Source organism: Streptopelia decaocto (genome assembly GCF_964273445.1).
Source record: "Streptopelia decaocto genome assembly, chromosome: 4".
Taxonomy (NCBI): domain Eukaryota; kingdom Metazoa; phylum Chordata; class Aves; order Columbiformes; family Columbidae; genus Streptopelia; species Streptopelia decaocto.
Window position 1 is genome coordinate 40,291,812 of NC_138658.1, and position 23,784 is coordinate 40,315,595.

The window sequence follows — 23,784 nt, forward strand, 5'->3', positions numbered from 1 at the left end:
CTGGGTGGAAAAACACCTTTGCTTAACTACAGAATGTATGACTTAGACTCTTGCCTTCTTCTTATGTCCAGTGAGTTTATGGACATGCCAGTCATATGTCTCCTGCTTCCCAGCCAAGATCACTGTGTTCCTCATCTGCTATGTTCCAGTGTAACACTGAAAAATTAGTATGTGGCAAGTTTCCAGGGAGATTGGAGGCTTCTCTCTGTTACTCCACTGCTGAATATTGGAGAAAGGCAGAAACTGGAAGTCAGTATCAGTCTCAGTGCTGCAGTTGCAGCAGTTGCAGGTCTAAGTGTGGAAGGTGATCAGAATCACCTGCATAACCTTGGCTAATGAAGCATAATTGAAAGAAACTATTTGCACCTGCAAATGTGAGCTTCAGCTAGGAGACAACCAGCAGAGGCTGTGCTGTTTTTTCCCCAGCTGAAACCAGCCCTGAGTCTCCTTTCTCTTCATGCATTCCATTTTGAATGCAAAGCCAGGTTAGCCGTGGTTTAATCTATTTAACTGGATGGTTGAGTGGATCAGAAGAGACATACCCGTGAAGTCATCTCAGCTGGGGAAGGAGACAGGCAAGCAGCTAAGAACATTGCTCTAATAATTCATTTGCAATACAGAAAAGGTAAGCTCAAGTTCATTCTGATGTGCACTGTAAATGTCATGGAAAGTGGCTAGGAGGAGTATATGAAACCTTTGTGATATTGTGGTTTTGCAGAGGCTGATTAAGAAATTAAGGCCTGATGGTAGTTGCAGACCAGAGCTAAATATAGATGTGCGCACAATCCATAAAATGGACACATTTTTGTAATGCAAAAGAAAGAATGGCTATTGAGGGCTTCCTAAAAAATAAGGATTTTTTTTTTTTTCCCTGAAATAGAGGTAATGTTCTTTGTGTTTGTAAGTCTAGACTAACCAGGGATTCAAGTGTGCTAAATGCACTAAAAGTGCTGCCTTGCTGAATGACGTACCTATACACATGAAGTGAATGTACTGGTATATATGCATGTGGTGGTGCATTTTTCTCTTTTACATGTGTTCTTTGGTGGTTGGTGCTGTAGCTAACTGTGAGTAACCTGAGAAGAACAATTTTTTAATGGATGTGGGAGGACTGTGGCCTAAAGACTATATTGCTTAATGAAATTACATTAAACTGTTTACTTAAAATTTACTATTTATTTAAAATAAGAATGTTTTGCTTGCTGAATAGAGGGATATAAGGCTTACCAAAATTGAACTGAACAAAGTTAAGCAAATCTGAATAAATCTTTATGGAGCCCTGCAGAATACAAATCTTAGATCTGGAAGGCAGATATTGTATATTCTGATTCCAACACATCTGCTAATATGGGTGTAGGCTACACAATTCTGTCTTTAGCAGCGACTGATGACCAACAAACAGCCAGCCCAAGGGTCAAAATATTGTTAACTATGGAGATTTGCTAACAGAGTCCTGGGGCAATTGAACCGTGATGATGATCCTCTCATCTAGCACTGTATTTTCCCCCTTGAAAAATAACTAGAGATGCAGGTTCAACATGAAATTAAGTACGAAGGGAGCAGGGAAGGAGAAAGACTTCTTCAGTGGCTAGGATATGCTTAGTCTAAATGGCTGATTTAGATTTAGATCCCTTAATACAATACAGGGCCTCTCCCATTTTTCTGTCTTCTGGAAATCCCTTTCTTAAGCAGCTCAGTTTCTCTACTCTCCATAAAGATCCTAAGCTTTAAAGCTCAATCTGAGCTTGAAAGTTGTGTTAGACAGATTATTTATTTCTAGGTCCTATTCTGTACCTCTGTGGTGTTTATCATTTTCAGACTTGCAAAAATACCAGTTTCTAATTTTATGTGGAAAAGATTGCAAAAACCAGCTCTATAGAGAGAAAAGTAAAGACAGTCCTCTCTTCTAAAAGCAAAAGCTAATGACTCTATGACAGAATAACAGGTGGACTCAAGAAACAGATTTTGTATGGATTGATGCAATATGGATACTGCACTTTATGACTTTGACTGTTTTCTGATGTTTAATACCTTGGATTCCCAGTTTCTCACAAAAGAGTTACCATTGCAATGCTCGGAGGGTTCTTGTCTACTCTCTGTACTTTTTTATGAAGGAAAAAAGGACCAAGATTTACTCAAAACAAATGTTTATTGCAGCACAACACACACTGGGAATAGCTCATGAGATATATGTGGTATGATGTAGCTGCAGGCCTCCACAGACTTTCCCTTTGCTATATTTTTCCAACCCTTCCTTAATGCTGATGCTGGTACTCATCCTGAGTTGGAACACTTCAGTGTGCTAGGTAGTAGAAAGCTTGTCTTTCATGTATGTGTGGCGGAGCCCCAGACAGATGAAGTTTTGATCAGTATTGTCCTGAAACAAAATCATTCGGCATGTAATTAATCAAGGCTTTTGTTAAGTGCCCTGCATATGTGAGCCCTAATACTTTAAGTTATCTGGTTATCTAGCACATAGGATGGAATCACCCTGGCAATGGTGGTTGTCTTTAGTGAGAGTATTGGCTCCAAGTGTCCTCAGACAAACTGGATTATGAAAAAAGTGCACCCAAACCCCAAATAGAAAGCTTTTTTTTTTTTTTTTTAAATTAAGTTATTAACATTGAAATAATTTTTCTGAGGACAATTTTACATTCTAATGGAACTGTTTGGCTGAAAACAGACATAATCTCTGAATGAAATAAAACTGTATTGCCTTAAGAGGGGTGACACAGACTACCAGCACTTTCCATCTGCCTTTTGTTATGGGCTTTAATTTAGCTCTGCATCTGCTAAAATAAGAGTACAATTAACCTCACTTGGAAACAAAGTACAGTGTGTTGTATATCGCACCATAATCATAGTGGCAGATGATTTTCACAGAGACCATGAAGAAGGAGTAGGAAATCCATAAACTGACTTTCCTATGAGGCAGTACTGCTCCTTTTACTTTCTCTCCTGGTTGAGTTGTTATTAGAATCACTACTAGGCAAGCAGTCTAGCTGAGTTTATCCTGTTCAATAAAAAGACTTCCTTTTTATTCCTCCTAGAATGTTACACTGTCATTTGAGAGGCATTCTGCTTTACTTATTACAGAAATACAACTGTACTGTCTGTCCTTCTAACTTCCCATGATAAAATTTCATAAATAAACAAGACAATCTATAAATTATGTGTTTGTGCAAAGCTGGTTATTTCAAGAAGCTGTATCTATAAAACTGATTACATATAAGTAGAGTTAGCTGAAATTATTGTCATACCTCTCTAAGAAGGAGACAGGATAATAAAAAAAACACTTGGTAAGTATAGTCTCCAGACACTTTTTGTAATTTACACTGAAATATAAATTGCAATTTGAGTATATTTTGCTGATTAAAAACTGCTTATAAAAGTACCTGCCTTTTCCTCATTGTAAAACTTTCAGGCTGTATCTACGATCATGCAGCCTGACTAGAAATGATGATTTTTGAGTGCCTGGCATGTAGAACTAGATGTTTCTTCATATATATGAGTAGCATCTATGTATCTGAAGCCAAGATTCCCAAAACGACTATAGCAATGTGCTACCATTCAGTTTGTCTTTCAAATCACACTCTGCAGATATCAGTGGCATAATGGGGAATGTCAGTGCTGGTGCTGTCACTTGCCATTGACTAGATAAATTTTTGGTTAGGAAGGAAGTAACTTCAAGTAACTTGTTTGGAAACAAAGGACATAGCTTGTTTGGAAAAAAATTGTGGGGCAGGTGGTGAACTTAACATTGGTGTAAGACTGCTAATGACCACAGGAAAAGAAAGTTGACAATAAATGTGGAAATGTGCAACTATTTTTTTTTTTTCAGCTTGATGAAATTTTCATTTGCAATTCCCATCTCTCTCAGAATGGATTACCAAGCTGCCATTCAGAGGGATCTTCATAGGCTGCAGGACTGATCACAATATCATGACAGTCAGCAAAGACAATGCACAGTTCTGAGATGAGGATGGGGTAACTTCCTGCACTGGTACAGGCTGGGGATGGACTGGGTGGGTAGCAGTTCTACAGGAAAGGCCTAGGAGCCTGGCAAATAGAGGGCTGAAGAGAAGTCACCAGAATGGATATTGAGTCTCGTGATTCCAGACTTGTGCTGCACTGTGCTAGCAGGGGCAGAGAGGGGAGAAGTAGAGACTAAGGAGAAACTGATAGCAACATAGAATAGCAAGGACATCGAGATGTAAAGTCTTTATTTCCAAGACAGTTGATGAATGTTTATTCAATGAATCTTTAAGGTAGAATGTTTAAATTTTGATTGGTGCAGGGGTGACAACTGAAATATCTTTTTTGCAGAGAAAAATGCCCCACGGGAGTCAGGCAGTGTTGTTTTGTGTGTTTAGGGATGGTCATGTCCTCAGCCTGTCATAGCCTCTGTTTTTCAAACTGTTTATAATTTCTCGTTTTTCAGTGAAGGAATGAGCAGCTTCCAAGATTTCACACCCCTATAATATCTCCTGGATAGCAAGTACTAACTACTTTTTCTGATAAGTCTGTGAAAAAAACGCCAAGGGGTTAAAAAGTCATGGCTTAAAAATCACTGCTATTATAATCTGAAAAGTAGTGGTTTAGATGTTTGTCAAAACAAGTAGGAGTTAAGTACTTGTTGGCAGAGTAAGGTGTCAAAGCTATGTCTTCCTTCATCCCTATCATGTTGGCAGCAAAATGACCTAATATAAGGAATAAAGTCAATTGAAGCTAGGACCTAGAAGGGCCACCATCTACAGATCATTAAGCAACTTGTTTGACCCTAGCGGGAACCAAAGGGGCCATGAGAAAAGATCATGTTTGGCATGTATGTGCTAGGAGGCTGAACGGGGAATGTGGAGTGAAGAAAGCGGGGTATTCATCGAGATCGCAGATTTAAGGATACACAGTTATCAGAAATAGCCACAGACAGAACCCACCAGTTCTGGTTGTGAGTGTAGCAACCATAGCTCCATTGTTTCCAGGACGGCTACAGCCAATACTTTTAGCCAAAAGCCATCAACAGACATAAGACAGTTCTGAGCAGCACCATTTTAGCACAGGGCTAGTGTGTTATCCATGGTGTGAGGATAAAGCCAAGACCAAGTACTTCTGTTTGTGCCTGTTAGCCAATGCTATTATGTGTACATTCATACTATCATATATTGTTTTTTTTGCAGCTGTGATTGAAAGTAAAATTGTGTGTTGCCTAAAAGCCCAGGGGAAGAATGTGTTTGAGAAATGAAGTGAATAAGGATGTGATAAAGCAAGACCTTCCTTGTAATGCAAATGGTTCACATGTTGTGATTTTTCTGGTTGTTTGATTCTACTTTACTTCCCAAATTTGTCACTGAGGATATGTCAGTGGGTGCAAAAACGTAAAAATGATCAGAAACGTTGCGTCGCTTCAGAACACAAGACTTGATGAGCCATTATGCTGTACTGTTGCCAAAATTGTTCTGTTTCTATATTTAGAAGCAGTTGATTTTTCAAGCTGTGGTTGCGGTGATCCATTTTCAATTGGGCATGAAACACTGATGAGACATGCACTGATGAGTTTCCACATACTGTCCTGAAGCTTCATGTTAATTTGTTTCACAGGGGAACTTCTGGGTTTGTTTTTTTTTTTTCTGTTTTACAGGATGTCTCAGAAGAGCTTTCCGTCCTGTGTTGTAACTAAATTTAAATTGAAAACTCTTCTTTGGTTACTTATTGCATACCAGCTGCAGTTGCTTAATGTTCTTTTAAGAATTAATTTTATCTAATCTGTCATAGGCCAGAGAAATAGGATTTGTTTCTAGTTTTGAAAATTTTTTTGTTCGTTTCTTGTAGAGTATCCTAAAGGGGTATCTGTCTACAGTATCTCATTCCAGGAGGCTTAAGAAAGCACATTATTAGTCACATATCTGAGTGAAATAATGTAGGAAAATAAACTCTTAGTTGTTGTTTTTTAATATAATGTTTAGGGTTTTTTAGACTACCCACAGTAGCTAATAATACTGGTTGTAACAAAGATGTGGAAGGCACTCCCACCCTCCTAGAAATCAACCCAAACCCTTCTAACTTGATTAACTTCATACTGAAGACTTAAATTAAAACAAACAAAGAAACAAAAAAACTCTGGTGAAAATACTGTTATTTTGAAGAGGAGAATGTCACAATAGATGTAGACCTGCATGAGATTTGTACCTGTAATTTTTGTACTGTAACTCAGAGTGGGCCACTCCACTGCTTCCTCAGGTGAGGACATACCCTTTTGCCGGCAGCATTGTATTTTTTTCCCCCTGCGAGTTATATGCAGGTTCCACAGCTGTGCAATTTTCTTTTATTTGCTGACATCTTTTAAAGTCTCCATCCTGAAGCGCACAGTGGGTACATGCATTCAAGCTTCCAAGTTTTCTGTATTAGTAGATGGTTTGACTTTTTATGGACAAATTAAATGGACCAATTATTTTTCTACTTAGAGGCACAAACTTCAGCCACCTTTTTGAGATTGTGGGCAGCACCTGTTTGGCCACAGAAATGCAGTTTGGCCAAAGCAATACAGAGATATAACAGACTGGCCATGCTATCCTCTAGAGTCACGATGGTAAACCCCTTCTCCCACCTAAATGTAACAGCAGTTCACAAGGACAAGCACACTTGTCTTGCAGGCACATTTTGAGAGTCATGAGACCTCACATGCAGTTAATAAGGTGTTCCTCCCACTTCTCAGCTCTGTTTAGGGCCACAATAAAGACAACAGTAGACGTAAGCCAACCCTATGCAACCCAGTGTGTTATGCCTAGGCCTAGCATGTTTTCCTATTTCTGCTTGGAAGAAAACTAATACCATCTTAATAAGCTTGAAATTTAGATAATGAAGAAAAATGTAGTGGCTCAAAAATATTGCAAAAACTGAGTTTTAGTCAAAATAAAAATATTTGAGCTATGATTATTGTAATTGAAATTCTCAGACATGAATAAGAGTACAGTTTGGCTTTGGATGAGATGTTTGGAGAGATATTTGGAAATCACTGGAAATTCTGACCTTTAAAGACAGGTTTCCATTCAATATCAAATTCAGTACCACAGTAATGTTTTAGTTCTTCATTGATTTTTTTGATCCATCGTATTGTACAAATTAACTTTGGAAAAATGACAATACTTTCTACCATGAATTTTCATTTGTTAGTATTGTTATATAGTTAATGAAAGTACAGTTACAGGCATGTTAAAATGCAACAAAAGCAGAAGTGTCCTAAAAAGAAAGAAGAGGTTGGCTACGTATCTCAAGGGAAACAGAGAAAAATAAGGAAAATAAGATTTTCTTGTTTATCTTACCAATTATAACAAAAGGAAAAATCTTAATTTCATTGCTATCATTAACAAAGGGATGTTTGAGTGAAAAAAGCAACCTGCTATAGGATATGTTTTTCCATTTCTTGAAGGTTTTTAAGGATTAGCCAGATATTAGTATTTGTACAGTACAAATGCATGCTATGTATTTCCTATTTGTTTTAGGGAACTCTTCAAAATGTCTCAATATCTCTCCACTCCAAATGGAAATTATTAGAGGACCTTTCCCTCCTTTAGGGCACCATGGCAGCTGTGCTAAAACTCAGTGTTGAAAAGCATTCTTAATTTTGATTGTTACAGGACATTCCTTGTGAATGCCATCTATTGAATTTTATCTGTTCCACCATTTCAGCAGAATCTAAATAAGTCAGGTCTAAACTAGAATTTCAAGATACGTTTGATTTATTAAGAATCATATTGCAGAGCAGAAATTAAACCAGATATGGATTAGAATGAGAGAGTTCTAGGTTTGGTGTGTTTTGTTTTCTTTCTCTCCTACAAGAAGATGGAAGCCATGTGTTCTTAGCCTTTGCTACGTGTGTATTATTATGCTTGTCCAGTTACTGAGATTTTTTTTTTTTTACAATTAAAAATAATTATATTAATAATGTTACCTCCCTCCTTTTACAATTAAAATTATGTGTTTAACATAATTATGAAATTATGTGTTTAACATTGCAGTTCTACAAAGGCTTCAACTCAGAAAGGCCACATCTAATTTGAACACCTGGCCATTGTACACTAAGGAAGCTTTCAGCTTGTTTGTGTTGCCCCTTGCTGTAAGAACTGGGGCAGGGACGGCTAGCTTGGCAGCCCTGTGTCCCTTTTTCCTGCTTAGTGCCCAAGATGGACCTTTGAATGTCAGCAATGTTTCGGGTCCCACAGTGGAGACATGGTCATTGCACCCACTGTAAAACTAAAACTCCTGACTGAATAGCTTCTGAATTATTTCAACTATGTACTTCCTTAAGTTTACTGAAAGAGAAGTTTCATCAGCCTTCAGGTAGTTTTGTTTCATTGTGTCAGTTATTTAAGACTGTACAGCACGCCTGTACGTGTTAATCTTCTTGGGACTTCAGTGAGAATGTTAAAAAAAACAAACCAACCAACCAAAACTCTCTGAAATAACAATAAATGTTAGAAGTCTTTCAAGTTTTAATCACTAATATGCTTTCCTACCTGTATTGTAATGCTTGGTGCAGTAACATAAGTCCTTTTCTTCTTTCAACAGAAACTGCGGCAGAGTGAGGCCTTCTGCTACTTGAACTGCTCCCTTTTCTTGCCATTCAAAAATGAGATCATTCATTGTGTATCCAACTACAAAAAAAAAAAAAAAAAGGCAAATGAATTCTAAGTCAGTTGCAAACTTTGAAAATCAGGGACATGCCAACTAGTGATGGCTTAAGTAAATGTCATGAAAGTGAGATAAAGCATGGGATCTGCTTGTGCCTGTTAATCACAAAGTTTTATTTGCATTCTATACCATACTGAACTAGAAAACAAAACAAAACAGTTTTAAGCATATTTTTGGAAATCTTAGTTATCAGATTGTATATGAATGGAATTAACAAAAGCATCAAAACGAGATAAACATCCAGCTCTTGTAGGTGCTTGGGAAAATCTTACCCTCCCCAGACCATGAAGGTTAAAATAGGGCCTTCACACTCAGATCTCCTTCTCCTTTTATCTGAGGTGAAATGATGGATTGTCAAAACCATGTTTATGGTTTTATGTCAATTTGAACTGTTAGGTGCAAATGCTTCAAAGAGCACAATGAATGAAAATTTCTGCAGGAGTGAGATATTAGCTGAATTGAAAAAATACTTTTCTCTGAAACTGGTACAAAACAAGGGAAAGCAATTGATTGTGACATATTATGATATTAAAAGGCATTCAGTTTTAATATTCAGATTCCTGCCCTTATGTGTACCTCATGCATGTGTGTATAAGATCAAATAAAACAGCAAGAGCTGTAGTAGAAGTACTAATCAAAAGCCAGACTTTGTAAAGGGCAAATACTTTTTCCCCTCTGTTTCCCTCTCAGCTGAACATTTGCAAGGGATATAATTTGGGAAAATAGCTCTACTTCCTCTTAATATGTGATATATTAACTTCCCAGTATATCCCTGGCAATTTATGCTGTGTAGTTTTAATGAATAAATTTTGTCTGATAATGACAACAGGGGAAAGAAAAGTCTTCCTATTCTCATTGAGGTTTCGTTAAGATTTTCTCAGCATCTAATAGATTTGGACAAAGTGAGTTTTTAAGATTGAAATTAAAACTTTGTAACTTCTATTTTTGTAATAGTTTGAAGGACAAGGGTACACTTGAGCCACATACAATAGCTTTAACCAAAAGGAAAAGGGAATAAATTTTACATCTGAATTATATAGGTTTCATTTATCTATTTTTCTTCTTTGCAATATTTACTTTCTGCTTTAGTCCAATGCTAATGAGCTGTTGAGGATACCGTAGGATAACTGGAAGTATCTTTTAACATTTCGGTAACAAAGTAATGTTCAAAGTATAATGTGCAGAACTTTCTAAGAGTAATTCTCTTCCCACAAATACTGAAATGTCAAGTTCTAGTGAAGAAAATAACCTCTTTAGTAGTGTGTGGGCATAGTCTCTCATGTTATATTCAGTGACTTCATTACTCTCTGGATAATTCTATTAATACTATTCATTCATAATGCTGTGTTATGCTGACCTCAAATCTGAGACACACTTCATCCTTTCTCATCTATGTTGAATGCACCTATGAGCTAAGAATCAGTGTTTAAAAATATAAAACTGTTTTAAGCACCTCTTTCTGCTTCTAGATTGGTTGTGGGTAGTTTTGTTTGTTTTGTTCGGTGGTGTTTGTTGTTATTTTTTGTTTTGTTTTGGGTTTTTATTTGTTTGGTTTGGTTTGTTTCTTTGGTGTTTTGTTTTGTTTTTGCCGGGGGGGGGGTGGGTGGTGGAAAGCCTTTATACAAGGTATTTGCAGGCACTCAGGCTGACTGTTGCTTTGCTTTGGTATTTTGTTGTGGCTGGATGAATATGTTAAAAAGAGACCGTATCCTCTTGAATAAGTATTTAATTAAGTTCACACCTTACTCAAGTCATTACAAGTATATGTTAACTGTGCGAAGAAACACTTATTTTTTTGTATTATTAAATGCATGACATTCCATAACCACGATCTTAAGATTCATTATTAAATGCCATAAACTATGAAAAATCAGAGTATAGCTCTTATCAAACTTTTCGTGAACTCAGACAAAAAGCAGTTGTGTGTAAAGGAAATTATCATTTGAAGCATGTAGATTATGGCCAGAAGTGATATCCCCTGAGTAAAACTCATTGAACTGACATGAAACAACTGCTGCGTCAAAATTTGTTTCACCAGATCAGATTCGCTAGTCTCTAATGCATGCTTTTAATTTTGATTATCTACCCTGACAAGTAGTTCTTCTATAGTGCAATCTATTAAAAATAATATCAGTGTATGCAAAATACCAATGTAGTAATTAATTTTTATCATGTTTATATTTTAAACACCCAAATACAGTATTGAATGGTAAAGCTATAACTGTAGTTCTGTAAGTCAAGATCATCATTATAAAGTAAATGTGTCTTAAAATATAGAGGAACTTAATGGAGATCTGAGTTTGTTATACCAAAGAAATTTAAAATAGTGTGATATATATGATATTTCTACTAGGTATGTTAAATTAAATCAACTTAAACTAAATCTCTAATAAATTTTTTGTGCCTTTATTAAATGTGAAATACATGACCCAGTCAAATGTACCCACTGAATTAGGGAAATCTAAAATCTTATAGTAGTCCTATAATTAGGGAAGTGAGAAAACATAAATTATTTGAGCATATTGAACTATTTGATCACACAAATTTGTCCCTAAATTTTCTTTAGTGAGCAGTGCTAACAAAGATGGGTATTCTTGATTTTCCAGCTGAAAACATTTTATTTGGCATAGTTCCAAATAAACTGACAATCTCTTTTTTTTTTTTTTTTTTCCAACTACTGCATTGTTCTTTCTGCTTGGCATGGAGAAAAGGGAGAGGCACTACAGTGGAAACTATCTAGTCACCAGCAGAAATACAGCAGAATTGGGGAATTTGCAAGAAAAAACTGCAGTTCATATCCTAGGCCCACCCCAGGATGTTCTATGCACAAAAGGGCTAAATCCCACATTAGTCAGTGTTAAAAAATTTTCAGGAGGAACAGTAAGACTAATTGAGCTAACCGAGCTTCCCTAATATCTCAAAAAAAGGAAAATATTTTTGGTTTTTAATTAATTTTAAGAAGACGACCTGCTGAATAGCATAGTACTTAACACTCAGAATGCTCATGGTGTTGTGTCTACTGTGTGTAAGGGGAAAAAGGCAGTTCTGTTGAAATAGCCCTTTAAAACAGTCAGTGGTTACCATCCTGCAGTATATATAGTATTACAGTTTAGGTATATAGTGTTATAAATGCAATGGGCCTTAAAACCAATGTTCTAGTGCCCTACTTTTGGTAGCTCTGCTGATTAATGTAACTAGTGACTTGATTCCCTGCACAAAAGAAGACATCATGGCAGATTATGAAATTACCTTAAACTTCAGTCTCGGCAACAAAGTAGGGACTTATGATCCTGATGTGGGTAAGACACCAAATTGCTTAGTGCATCAATGAGGGGTGGGAGGGCTAAGTGCACAGCAAGCAGCAGAAGTGTAGGGAGCTTTGGTAATGGAAATTTTGAAGCCTTAAGGGCAGAGTGTCACTTCTTAGATTTAGGAACCTAGACTTGCCAGTCATAAAAGTTTACAGTATTAGAATTATTTGGATAAATTTAAAATGCTGATGCCACTGCCTGAGTTCAGTGAGACTATACAGATCTTTCATGCATAGGTATTTGCAGTACTGAGGACTACATTTGCAAAGTGGAAATGATTAGATGCTGCAACAAAGGTCTCTACTCATCTAGATTAAAAGAGTAGGCTTGACTATCCACTGCTAAAATGAGTTTTACAGGAATGAAAATGAAATGATTTAATTGTCTGTACAAAATTAGCAACTAATTAGCTGAGAAAAGGCAGAGATGTTTTCCCTCTGTGCCTTGCTTTCCTTGTGTTCTACTTTCCATAGGGAATGTGGTGTGCACACCTGAAAGGAGTCCAAGTCTGTGTGTCTGGAAGAAAAAACTGTGAATCTATTTCTGAGAGCACCTGCCTTCCAGGGTAAACTTGTGCTACATAATGACTATTCCTATTCTTCATAAATCCTTCCTGTTCAGTCTTACTATATTATTTCTCTTGCTGCTGCTTTGTGAGCAGAACATATATATCCCTTGCTTACTTGCATTTCCTGCAGCTCAACAGTATATTCAGCATCTGACTAAAAAACAGTTTTTCTTTTCTGACTATGAGGTCGGTTTGGTGACTATTATAAATTGCTATCAAATATTTTTATTACCTGTGCTTGGGAAATACAGTGTTATGGAAGAAAGTCCTAGTGACTACATTTTAGTGTTGAAAAAAGGACAATCAGTCACTGGTCTACTTAGAATGTGAAGGTGCAACTTGCTTTTTCATTGCTGGTGGATAAAGTTACCCTTTTATACTACAGAAAGAGTTGAAAGCAATGGATGCTTTCATGTAGTCTAGTTGTCTGCAGGACCAGGCCAACCTAAACTAAATCAGGTACATTAGTAAGGACTTCTGTCACTGAAATGCAGTGTGCTAGGATTTGGGTTTGCAGGGTGTTAATGGATAAAAGGTTGAGAAAGGAAGTAGAGATACCAAATTGTGTGCATTATAGGACACAAATCAGGTGCTGTGGCTGAAGTAAAGTGCAGTTTGCAATGTATTTGTTATTGTCTGGCTACTGTCCAGGTGTTTGCTCTTACTTAATTCTATAAAGATACAAAATCTAAGTGGTGTCATCATAGAACTGGAAAGAAAGGACAGAAAAGTTGCACAGTTATGTTGAACAGCCATGTTCAGCAGTTACAGGGCTGGTTATGTTACCTTAATGCCATCTCTATTAACCCAAAGTCTGAGGTTGCACATCTGTAATGCAAAAGCAGATGATAAATTGTGGATGATTATATGACAACTCTATCACACCAGGAGAAGGTTACTAGAGGGAGTATTTCTCAGGAAAACTACAGAACTGTGTGTGTACACATGGCACCGTAGCCTCTCAGCAAACAGCTCTTTGAAAAGAGTCAACTCACTTTTAGGAGCCTGAAGTCATTCCTGGTAATTAGCTTGTAAAGAATGTACTGGCAGACTGAGACCTCCTCCTGAGATGAACATGAAGAACAGACAAACTAAGTAAAATTTACAATTAGCTGGCAGTGTAGAGGGCCTAAAACAATTGTGAAAGTTAGATTTAGCCTGCAGAAGTTTTTCTTTAGAAAACAGTCTGTCACAGAGCTCATGATAGGTGTGAAAAAAAGAAGGTAAAACTATGTATGGTCACACTTCTGGAGGGAGGAGGTGGAAAAGATAAGGCATTAGTTGACAAGTGGCTGTCAGGACTTGTGCCTGGAATAGCCGATGTAGAGTTTTGAATATCTGGGCATCCCATAAAAAGAAACTGTAGTGACAGTCTATTTAATTGACCTAATCTATACAAAACTCTTTGGCAAAAGGTGAACAAGGTAGACATACTAACTTTAGCCTTTAGACAGCACTGAAAATTGTCTAGCTAGAGTGAACATTTTCAGCATATTCAATTACAGGTTTCTGGAAAAATTGTAGGGAAAAAGAATGTGATCCTGCTAAAATATTTCTAAAAAGCAAGAGCCACTGTAGTGTCTGCAAAAGAGAAAACCAAACTTTTCCCTTGGTCTTGGTCATCTTGCTCAGAAAATCTTAGATATTCAAAAATGGTGTTGACAAGTTGTTATCAACACCCATATGAGGTCTCCAGAAGAAAAGAAAGTAAATTGCATCTCTGGTTTGTTTTTTTTTTTTTTAACACTATTATTAATCTTAATAACAAATGGCACATTTTCTCTCATCTGATTTTGAAAGTATAGGAAGAAAGTCTGTCTTGACCAAATAAGGTTCCATTCAACACATGTAAGTCCACATGACTTTGTGGAACTTATTGGAAGCGATGTATTTATATCAGTTGTATATATGTATGCAAAGAGTGTGAAGATTTTATTTTAGCTAATTGAATGTCAGCTGTAGGTATTAAAATCCCATAATGTCATAGGCAAAACAGTGGGCATCCAACAAATTTGTTTTGAAGAGTTATTGAAGTGTCTTGAAGGTATTATCATCTCTTCTCCAGACTGTCTGAGGACTACACCATTACAGAAAAACAGTTTGATATTCAAGGCATGTAATTCCCCTATACCTTCAGAAACTCCACAGCTTTGAACCACACTTGTTCTGGCAATTTCAAGGGCAATTCCAAGACTGCTGACAGTCTTATTTGTGATGTTCTTTCCTTTTAACCACCCTTAGAATAACATTCAAAGCCATGAAGAATAAAATTTTTAGGAAAACTTGCGATGCAGGTGAATACCAATATATATTGTAAAATTTCTGTGTGTTCTGTTTTATTCCAAGCAGGCCATGCTTTCTTTGTGTCATTTTGCAATACCTACGGGCATATTAAGACCTAATTCTTTTCCTCTTGTTTGGTAAACAAACATATGAATGGCACGAAACAACTGAGCTGAATATATAACATTTTTGTACAAGAGAGTTTCATTTGACTACAAAATTTATTTTATAGTTCTTTTAATCCTAATGATTTATCTGAATTCCATTCTCATTTCTTTAATGTTTAGTAAGGTACAGATCCAACAATAATAATGGATTTATTCAGCAAAGCAAGCAGCTCTTTTCGTATCCAGCTGAGGCATGGGCTACAGTCATGTTGACTAGAATAATTTCACTACTCTTCTGTTAGGCATACCAACAGTGTTCCTCTAGGACAGGCTGCCTGCACATGTCTGTTCTGAAGAAAATGACAGAGGTTTGAATTGTGCCCTGAATTCCAAGCAACATAGCAGGGGGAAGGTATGACAGAGCTAACAAATCTGGTTTTCACTTGAGGTCAGAATAAATACTTCTAATACACATTATGCACTAAAAATATTAGCTTTGGAAAGCAGCTGTGATGCATTTCAAGGCTAAATTTATGCTGGAGGTCCAAGAAAGCAGGATTTTATTCTACGTACTTCTGAGCTGCTTTGCAAAGGGTCTGCCCCTTACAAAGGGTCTGCCCTCTGATGGAATCTATCCCTTGGGAGTTACAGATTTATCCTTCTTAGCCTGAATTTCAGACAAGAAGAACATTTTGGGCCTAGCCCTCTACCACATCTCTTAAGCCTAATATTTCCTGCTGAGGCCTATAACTGTCATTTTTATTAGTTTCTATGGCTTCAGCAGCAGTTGCATAGTTACTGCTGCCCTTCCATACTGCACTGGTTGGGAGCTGAAGACACAAGTATCTAGCTCTTTGTAGCTGTGTGTTGAGTATCACTTCAGATACACACAGTGAGCTGAGTCACCTGTCTGCAGAGTAGAAACCATAGGATGAGTTGTTGACAACTTTTGTGCTACTGAATGGAAAGTAGAGAAGAGTTCTGGTTCCCAGACATTCAGGCACAGGCAGGTATTGACCTTGTGTGTCCGTAACTACTGTCACTCATGTAGACACCCGAGGTTCCCTGGCAGATAAGAAGTACACTCCAGTTCTATTGTCTTTCTTATGTTCTTATTGTCTTTGTGCTATTGTGGGAAAAGAATAATGCGCACATAGTTTTCTGTAAAGCAGTAGCCTGTACTGCTGCTGCCGACTGCTTACAGAACTTTCCATTTGAACAATCTCTAATTTAGAGACTGGGAGGAAAGAAATTGTACTATTCAGGTAACTGCATCACGTAGTAGGGCATGAATTTCCTCTAAAACTCCAAAAGACAGGAGGATGATTGCTTAGACAGACTAAGAAGCCTCCAGAAATCAAAAAGGAAAAACAAAAAGGCCATTGTTTAATTTATTAAGAGAGACAAAAAGCATTAAAATAAAATTATGTGATCAGGTGCTTTCTCCCTTACATACGTTGCTTTTCATAGTACATTTCTTTTGTAAGTGAGTTAGTCTTTTCACTATTCTTCGAAAATTCAGGACTTTTGAATGTCACAAAGTTATAATTGTAATATATGAATAAAGGAATATTGTGAGATAAAACTGCAACTTAAAAAAGGCAGAGGCAACGAGCTCTAGCATATGAAAGAAAAACATTTCTTTCCTGAGAGACAAGCTGTGGAAATAAATATGTATCTAGCTGACATTTCTTTGTATCTTATTCAAGCAGAATAAAACTAAAATTATCTCACATGCCTATAGGCTGTACTGGTGCAAGGCATAGAAATATAGAAGGGATTATTTCATATGTGCATTTTCATTTGCTTCTTTTCTAAGATACAAAAGCATCTCATTCTAGTTGCCGAGAAATCATTTGGTAAAATAAATCCTTTAAAAATAGAAGACATTTCCACTTAAATATTTTTCAGACACTTCATAGCATAAGTGAAGTATTTTAACTGGGGGCAAATCCAGCTGCTTAGACTGACCTTGAAAAAAACTACATGAGCTGGCTAAAAATAAAATCATCATTTGGGAAGAAAAGCTGTACATGACTTTTCCTCTTAGAGCTTTCTGTGCTGAAGCAACAGTATGAATATTGAAGGAAATTATCTAGTACTAAACAAAATAACTATTTTATAGCAGAGATGAACCCTACGATTGTCCTTTTTAAATAACTTTCATCCTTCCTTTGCAACCTAGTGGTAAAATGAGAAAGAAAAAGATGAGTGTTTTGTTAGAAACAGTCTAATTTGTTTAACGACATATAAAGGAGCAAGGCTTGCAAGATTAGATACAATTTAAGGAAACTGTGAGATAAATGGGCCTTGTAAATTCATAATCATACAAAATTCTACCTAACTGGGCACTCAGTGGGAAAAACAGCAATGACCATCACTTTCAAAAGAACCATCTGGAAGCATGGCTGCTGCTGTTTTGCTTCTGCAAACACTTTGGATTTTATAACACAGCCTGATCATCAAATAATTTACTTGTGATATGAGAGGACTGCGTTCTCAGTTTTGAAACCCAATGTCCTCTACATCCCTGGACATTGCATAACCACCAGGGTTAGTGTTTTGATCCTTCCGTTTAAGTTGTTTCACTCTGAACCAAAAAATGTAAGCCAGACAGCAACAGGAGAGTATGACACTGTGGCCTAGAAATTAGAGATGCTTGGATGGATCCAGGCTCTCGGGGTTATGTCAGTTCTTACCTCAGGAGATTTGATATGAAGCCTGGGAAAATGCTAAATGCACCCATCCTCCTTTTTCTTCTCTAATTTTAAGGAGAACTGGATGCCCAATTCTTACCAAAGACTCTGGAATTTGAATGTTTCTGCTCACCTTTTTCTAAGTCTTGGAGACTGGCCGGAGTTCAGACTCATATAAAACTTTGTTCTGTTTTGTTTTTTACCCAGTTATTCTCCTTTCCACCATGTAGTTACTTTTCATAACTTTTTCCAAGGTGTCTGTTTCCCTTCCTGTACTTCATAAATAGAGAGCGTGTGGGCAGGTGAATTCCTGCTCTTGGAGGTCTAGGAGCTTGGAAATCGTGCTGCTGTGCCTATCTTCTTTGGATCTGTCCCAAAGTAATTTCAGGGAATTTGCTGCTTTGCTCTTGCAAACCTAACTGGTTATTCTGCTATCAGACATGTTGGTATAGGCAAAGCTCCCACGTGCCGCAAAATTTTCTGCCTCAGGCCAGCTACTTTGCCCATAGTCTTTATTTTTTCAGTGTCTGGATTTACAGGTACAATAGAACTAGACAAAGTGATATGGGGAAAGGTTTATTACTTGTAACTTGCTAATGAAATAAAACTTGATCTTTCTCTGTATCTAGAAGACTGTGAAGAACTCATTGGTATTTTGTTCAGCTCTTCTTCTGTGAACATTGTCTCTCTCTACTATGTGAATGTGAAGCAGGGAATTTACTCCCACTGAACTGAATGATTAAAAACAAGACTTCAGTGACAAATGTTCTGCTGGTAAATACAGTAGGACCTCGACAGTGCTATTCAACTAATAAGCGTTGGTTCCCTATGGTGCAGTTTGTGGGAATTGTGAGCTCCTGCAGGGTTTCTATAAAACAAAAAGAGATGCCTATTTTTCAGAAATGCTCAGTTGTTGTGTGACCTGGCCTCACAAGGGCTGAAAGAGAGGAAAAATATGTTGTATGAAGTTTTTAAAGCAAAAATTTCATAACTTTATAAACACTATATATATATATTTTTTTTTTTTAATTATGCCTTTTGCTGGTTCGGTCAAACACTATGGTACTTTCTGTTTGAAACATAGTTGTATAAAGTGAATATACCTGCCATCTCTATGTACCCTGATACAACAGCCACACATTAACCTTTTCTTTAGTCACATTAATTATACAGGTGACATAGGCTATTGGTAAGATTTACCATCTGTCCATTGTAATGAAAGATAGATCTGGATTTCATACTTATCCTGCAATTTTTTGCAAAAACATACCATTATCCATACAGCAAACAGTTCTGACATATTGACTGATAATTACCTCTCATTTCTCTTAGGCACTGCTCTGTTCCCATAAAAGAAGAAAAAAAACCCAAGAAATGCTCAAATTGTGTGTGCTCTGTTTCTGATCTATAATGTATTTCAAAGAATCCAATATGTACATTATATATGTAGAAAAATATTTTCTGAAATATTTTACTTATTGATCCTAAAACCATAAATCTAGATCTGATATGAAGATGGGTACTTATTTTTATCTGTTTCTCCCTTCATTAGTTTTCACAAATTTCAGATTGATGGAATCTTTCAAAGAATGTCTTTATTTCATTTTTGTTATTCACAACATTAGTAGGACCTTTCTGGTAGGAATCTTTTCCAAAGTCCTCTCATTTTTAGGGGAAAAGACAATTCCCAAATACTTCATATTGCAAGGAAAATGAGAATTTGATGCATATCTGTACCTTCCTCCTCACACATCCTGTGTTATCTCAGATCATAGCAGCAGACAGAACCTTTGGTTTTGTCTTTTTGTCTGTGTGCATGTGCCTTGAAATGGCACATCTGCTGTATGCTTTCCATCCTCTTTTGTGTTCCAAGTGTGATATCAAGGGAGAGGATAAATATGGTATATGAGGGGTTGAGTTAACAAATGCTAATTTGTTTCACATAAAAAGTGTTGCTGTTAACTGAAAGATAATTCTGCAAAGCCTGTCTTGTCAAAGCTGGTTTTAGCTTCTCTGCTCTCCTCAGGATATTTGAGTATAATGCAAATGGGCTTTATTAATAGATTATTTTAAACCTATGAAGTTGTAATTTCACTTCTTCCATTGAAATTTCTAGGTTAACACCAGGTTTGGCCAAACTGTCAGACCTCCTCTACACTAGAAAGCTATCAGGTCTTTTTTTCTTTCTGTGTTTTGCTGCATGTTTTCAATGTCAAGCTATCTGTGCTACTACAAATTATTTTAACCCGAGGGTCCTTACCAGTCTTATGGTTCATGGTCAGATCATACTTACATTTTATCCCAAACTGGGTGATACCTTGTATGGACGACTTCTTCTTATAATGCAAGGGCTCTACAGCCCTTCCCATGATTTTCTGGGGGGTGTTCCAGTGATCCAAGGAGTTCCTCCAGTTGAGGGGGTGAGGGCTGTGTAAGTGATGTACCCTATGTAGGTATGTGGGCATATACAGATATATATATATATGTGTATATATATATATATATATGTATGCTGTGTAATCCTCTACAGTTCTTCCTTGCAGTAAACCCTTTCCCTAATCCCTTCTAGGTAGAAACTACAGATATGTAGCTGTAATATGTAGGCTTATTGAAGAGCTAGGGCAGGAATCTAAAGAACAGGGACTCAGTATATATAATTTCATTTCCAGCTTTCAAGGACACAGTGTTGCTGTCGATTTCAGGATATTCACATAAATCCCTTAAATTATTCTCATGTTTCCTTTATGTGCTCCTATGTTACTGTCCCCATGTATATGTGAACACAGGGAAGTCTTAATGGTGAATCCCCATGTGCATAAATTTTGAATAAAGGTAAACTGGCCCTGAGTACGTAAGTTTAGTAACTTCAGATTTACAGAAAACTGCTGAATTTCAGTACAAGTAAGGAAGAATCTCTTCCCTTGAAAATCATGTACACTTCACAGATTCTTTTGGTAAAATAGAGGATTCTTTTTTGAAAATTTGTTCTTGTATCACTCCATGGGGTCTTTCTACCTCCTTCATAGCTATTGTAATCCCTACAAGAGTATTTATAGGAAAATACATTACTCAAACTTACAGCTTTCCAGCTGCATTATACATGTTTGCACATCCATTGGAAAATTTTTGAGATCCATTGGACAGGACAGTATTAAAGTCAATCTGGAAGAACACAAAAAAATGTTAAAAATATACCAAAAAATGCCATAAAATTGCACAGGAAGAATGCATGAAAACACTGGAAGTCATTAGAAATAGAAGAAAATATATTATTTATTAGAAAGCTCTTGAAAGTGATGTCTATTAGCTGATCCCATTTCACATGCTTAGCTTAATATGACAATGGGGAAAATAATTATTACAGAGTTTCAGAAAAACACATTTTTCAGTAGGGTTGCCGAACTACAGGAAGTCTAAAAGAATGCAACAACACCATACTTTTTTGTGCTACAGTGGAATTATTGTGCCGTTACAGTATATCAAATCCTTGACATAAAATTTACCCAGATTTGCAAGAACTTCATAACAGATGTCAGCTGCGAATCATGGTGGCAAAGTAATTTATGTGTTATTGTCTTAAAATACAGTTCTTAAATTGTCAACACAAAGGTTTAAAATAACATTTTATGATATTGATAGTAGACTGAAATATGCCTGTAATTTTGAACTGCAGCTGTATTTCATGTTAGTCCTGAAACTTCTGTGAAATACTTTGCAAACTATAGACAAAAGAGGTATTTTTACATTTTATATCAATACAATAACTTATCTTTAGAGCGATACTTCTCAGTTAATGAGAAAGAAGAATGTTAGAGGTAAAGGGACATGTTTTCCCTCACTGGCCAAGTTTATGTATCCATTCATAATTCAGGGTCATGACTGCACCTATCTTCTCGCTAGAAAATATCTTGTGTGATAATTTTGTCCCATATTCAATTATCCGTTTAGTTGATAGAATGTTTTCCAAAAACCTGAGTGCCTTGAGTTCAATTCATTACACATAAGGCTTTTTCCATTCCCCTGTGTTTGGTCTAGGGGCTAAAGGGAAGTGGGCAGTAGACAGCAAGCACGGCTGTATACCATTCATACATAAATGTTACCATTTAAAGTGGTATCATAAAAGCATGCAAAGCAAAACACTAAGCGGGCAAGAGGTATATTTATTTCAAAAAATAGAACATTTTGCACAAGTAGGTCACTGGATTAATACCAAATGTCTAATGGGCCATTAATATACTTATATCCAATGTGTCTCTCATTAGATCAGGTTTTTGAAGACAGTGGTAAAACATCTACTAATATCTGTATTAATGAAATGAAAGTGGGGAGAAGAGAAAAGAAGTAGAATAACTGTATTCTGTCAACACTTATATGGGATTTCTGCTTACAGCTTCTTAAACCTTTTCAAGAGTTACTTTCCACTTTTCTCTCCATCTCCAGCAGTTAGTGAACTATTCTTTAAATCTCATGCTTCCTTAAACAGGTCATGTTTCCATGTTGAAGTGCAACTGCAATATCCAAAAAGGTGAACAAGAAATAACATTGGATTGTCATCACATTGGATGCTACAGTGTGTGAAACTTGTACATGGGCCAGCTCAGACTATAATACTTCAGGGCTATTTGCGCTGTGGACATGTCCTAGTTACTCTAGGCTCAGTAGCTGTACTTTAAAATGGGAAATATACTTTTCTTATTATTTTTACTATATATGTGCCTAATTGAGGGATCACTTTCTATTTTAGTATGAACTGTGGACTGCAATTATGATAAAGTCCTGTATTCAAAACTTACAACTACTTTAGTTATAATTCTGTATGCCTAACAACTGAGGATATCTGTGGGAAATTCTTAGGCATACTTTGAGCTTTTATCTGAAAAAAAAATAGTTTAATTAGTGACTCACCTGATGGAATAAAGTACATTTCCATTTTTGAAAATTCTCAGCAGCTTATTATCTGTTGTGACTTCATGAAAGTTGGCACCTTTTTCATTTGCAAAGAACAAATCAGGTTTCCAAATTGAATCCAGCATGGATGGATCTAAGTCTAAAGAGTCATCTGGATATTCACTATATGCGAGGCGTGGATCATTCCAATTCTGACGGAGAAAGATGTTCACTCGGTAATCCTGAATGAAAGAGAAAACAAGCAAAGCTTTATCAAGCATAGGGATTTAGCTTTTATTTCATTTCTTAGCCATGTAATCCTCTGTCCATCTGTGGATGACAAAAGAATTACTTAGCTGAATGCCAGCATGATACCTATTTGTATTAGTGGGGACACAATGGATAAGAATAAAGATGCATTTCAGGGCAATTGAAAAAATCCCAAGCTAAGGAAATCCAACTTCTGTGTATAGTTCATATAACTCCAGATAACTTTACCCCTATAGCAGCTTTGTCTTGAAATCAAAATGAGAAAAACATAAAGAGAATTTTATGGATTTACCTTTTTCTACCCAACTCCTGGCAGGAATGTTCCTACTTCCCTCTTTTAGGCAGTGAGAATCTGTCTCACTGTATGGGAGCCTCGATTAATTTATTTTTTTTATCTCTCTAATCCTTAAGTATTTTCAACCCACTACTTAGAATTTTCATGCCTCAGTTCTCTATTGAAAATTGTATGAGCAATAACTTGCCACACAGCTGTCGAAGGAGGACACATGTTCCTTCTCTGTTCAAATATGGTAGAGATCTTATAAATCCTTATGATAAATTAGCTTAGGTACAAGTGGAGTTGCCTTCATTCCTACAGACAGTCCTGTTTTAATCGAGGGTTCTTTTATAAAAAAGCTGAGTGGAGTGCTTCAAACTTCTGGAAGTCAGTTAGGAGTTGCAGATACTCTGTCAGAGAGTATGTTGTATTATAGCTGCAAAATTTATTAAAACTTTACCATTCTGAACAATGAAAATATTTGGTTTTAAATAAGAGTGAATATTAGCATCTCATTAAATTATATACAGAACTGAGAGAACTGAGACACCAAGCATAAGGACATAGGGACAATATTTTATTGGTCATAATAAGGTTTTTCTCATTCTTTGCAGTACTGCATTGGTGGAAGAAGATAAAAATAAAATAGAAGCAAAAACATGTTAGGTGCAGAGGGGAAATGAGAGCTGGTTATCAG

General features: G+C 36.5%; 1 protein-coding gene across 2 annotated transcripts in view; it reads right to left on the reverse strand.

Moving 5' to 3' along the window:
* The window catches only part of GLRA3 (glycine receptor alpha 3), a gene marked incomplete at both ends in the record, with an annotated part of 80,892 nt that overhangs the window by 13,451 nt on the left and 43,657 nt on the right, over positions 1-23,784 (reverse strand). For both annotated transcript variants that reach the window (XM_082051229.1, XM_082051228.1), the window contains 3 exons: positions 8,514-8,651; positions 20,733-20,815; positions 22,559-22,782. In XM_082051229.1, coding sequence (XP_081907355.1) covers positions 8,514-8,651; positions 20,733-20,815; positions 22,559-22,782 — 445 coding nt within the window. The remainder of the gene's footprint in view (positions 1-8,513; positions 8,652-20,732; positions 20,816-22,558; positions 22,783-23,784) is intronic.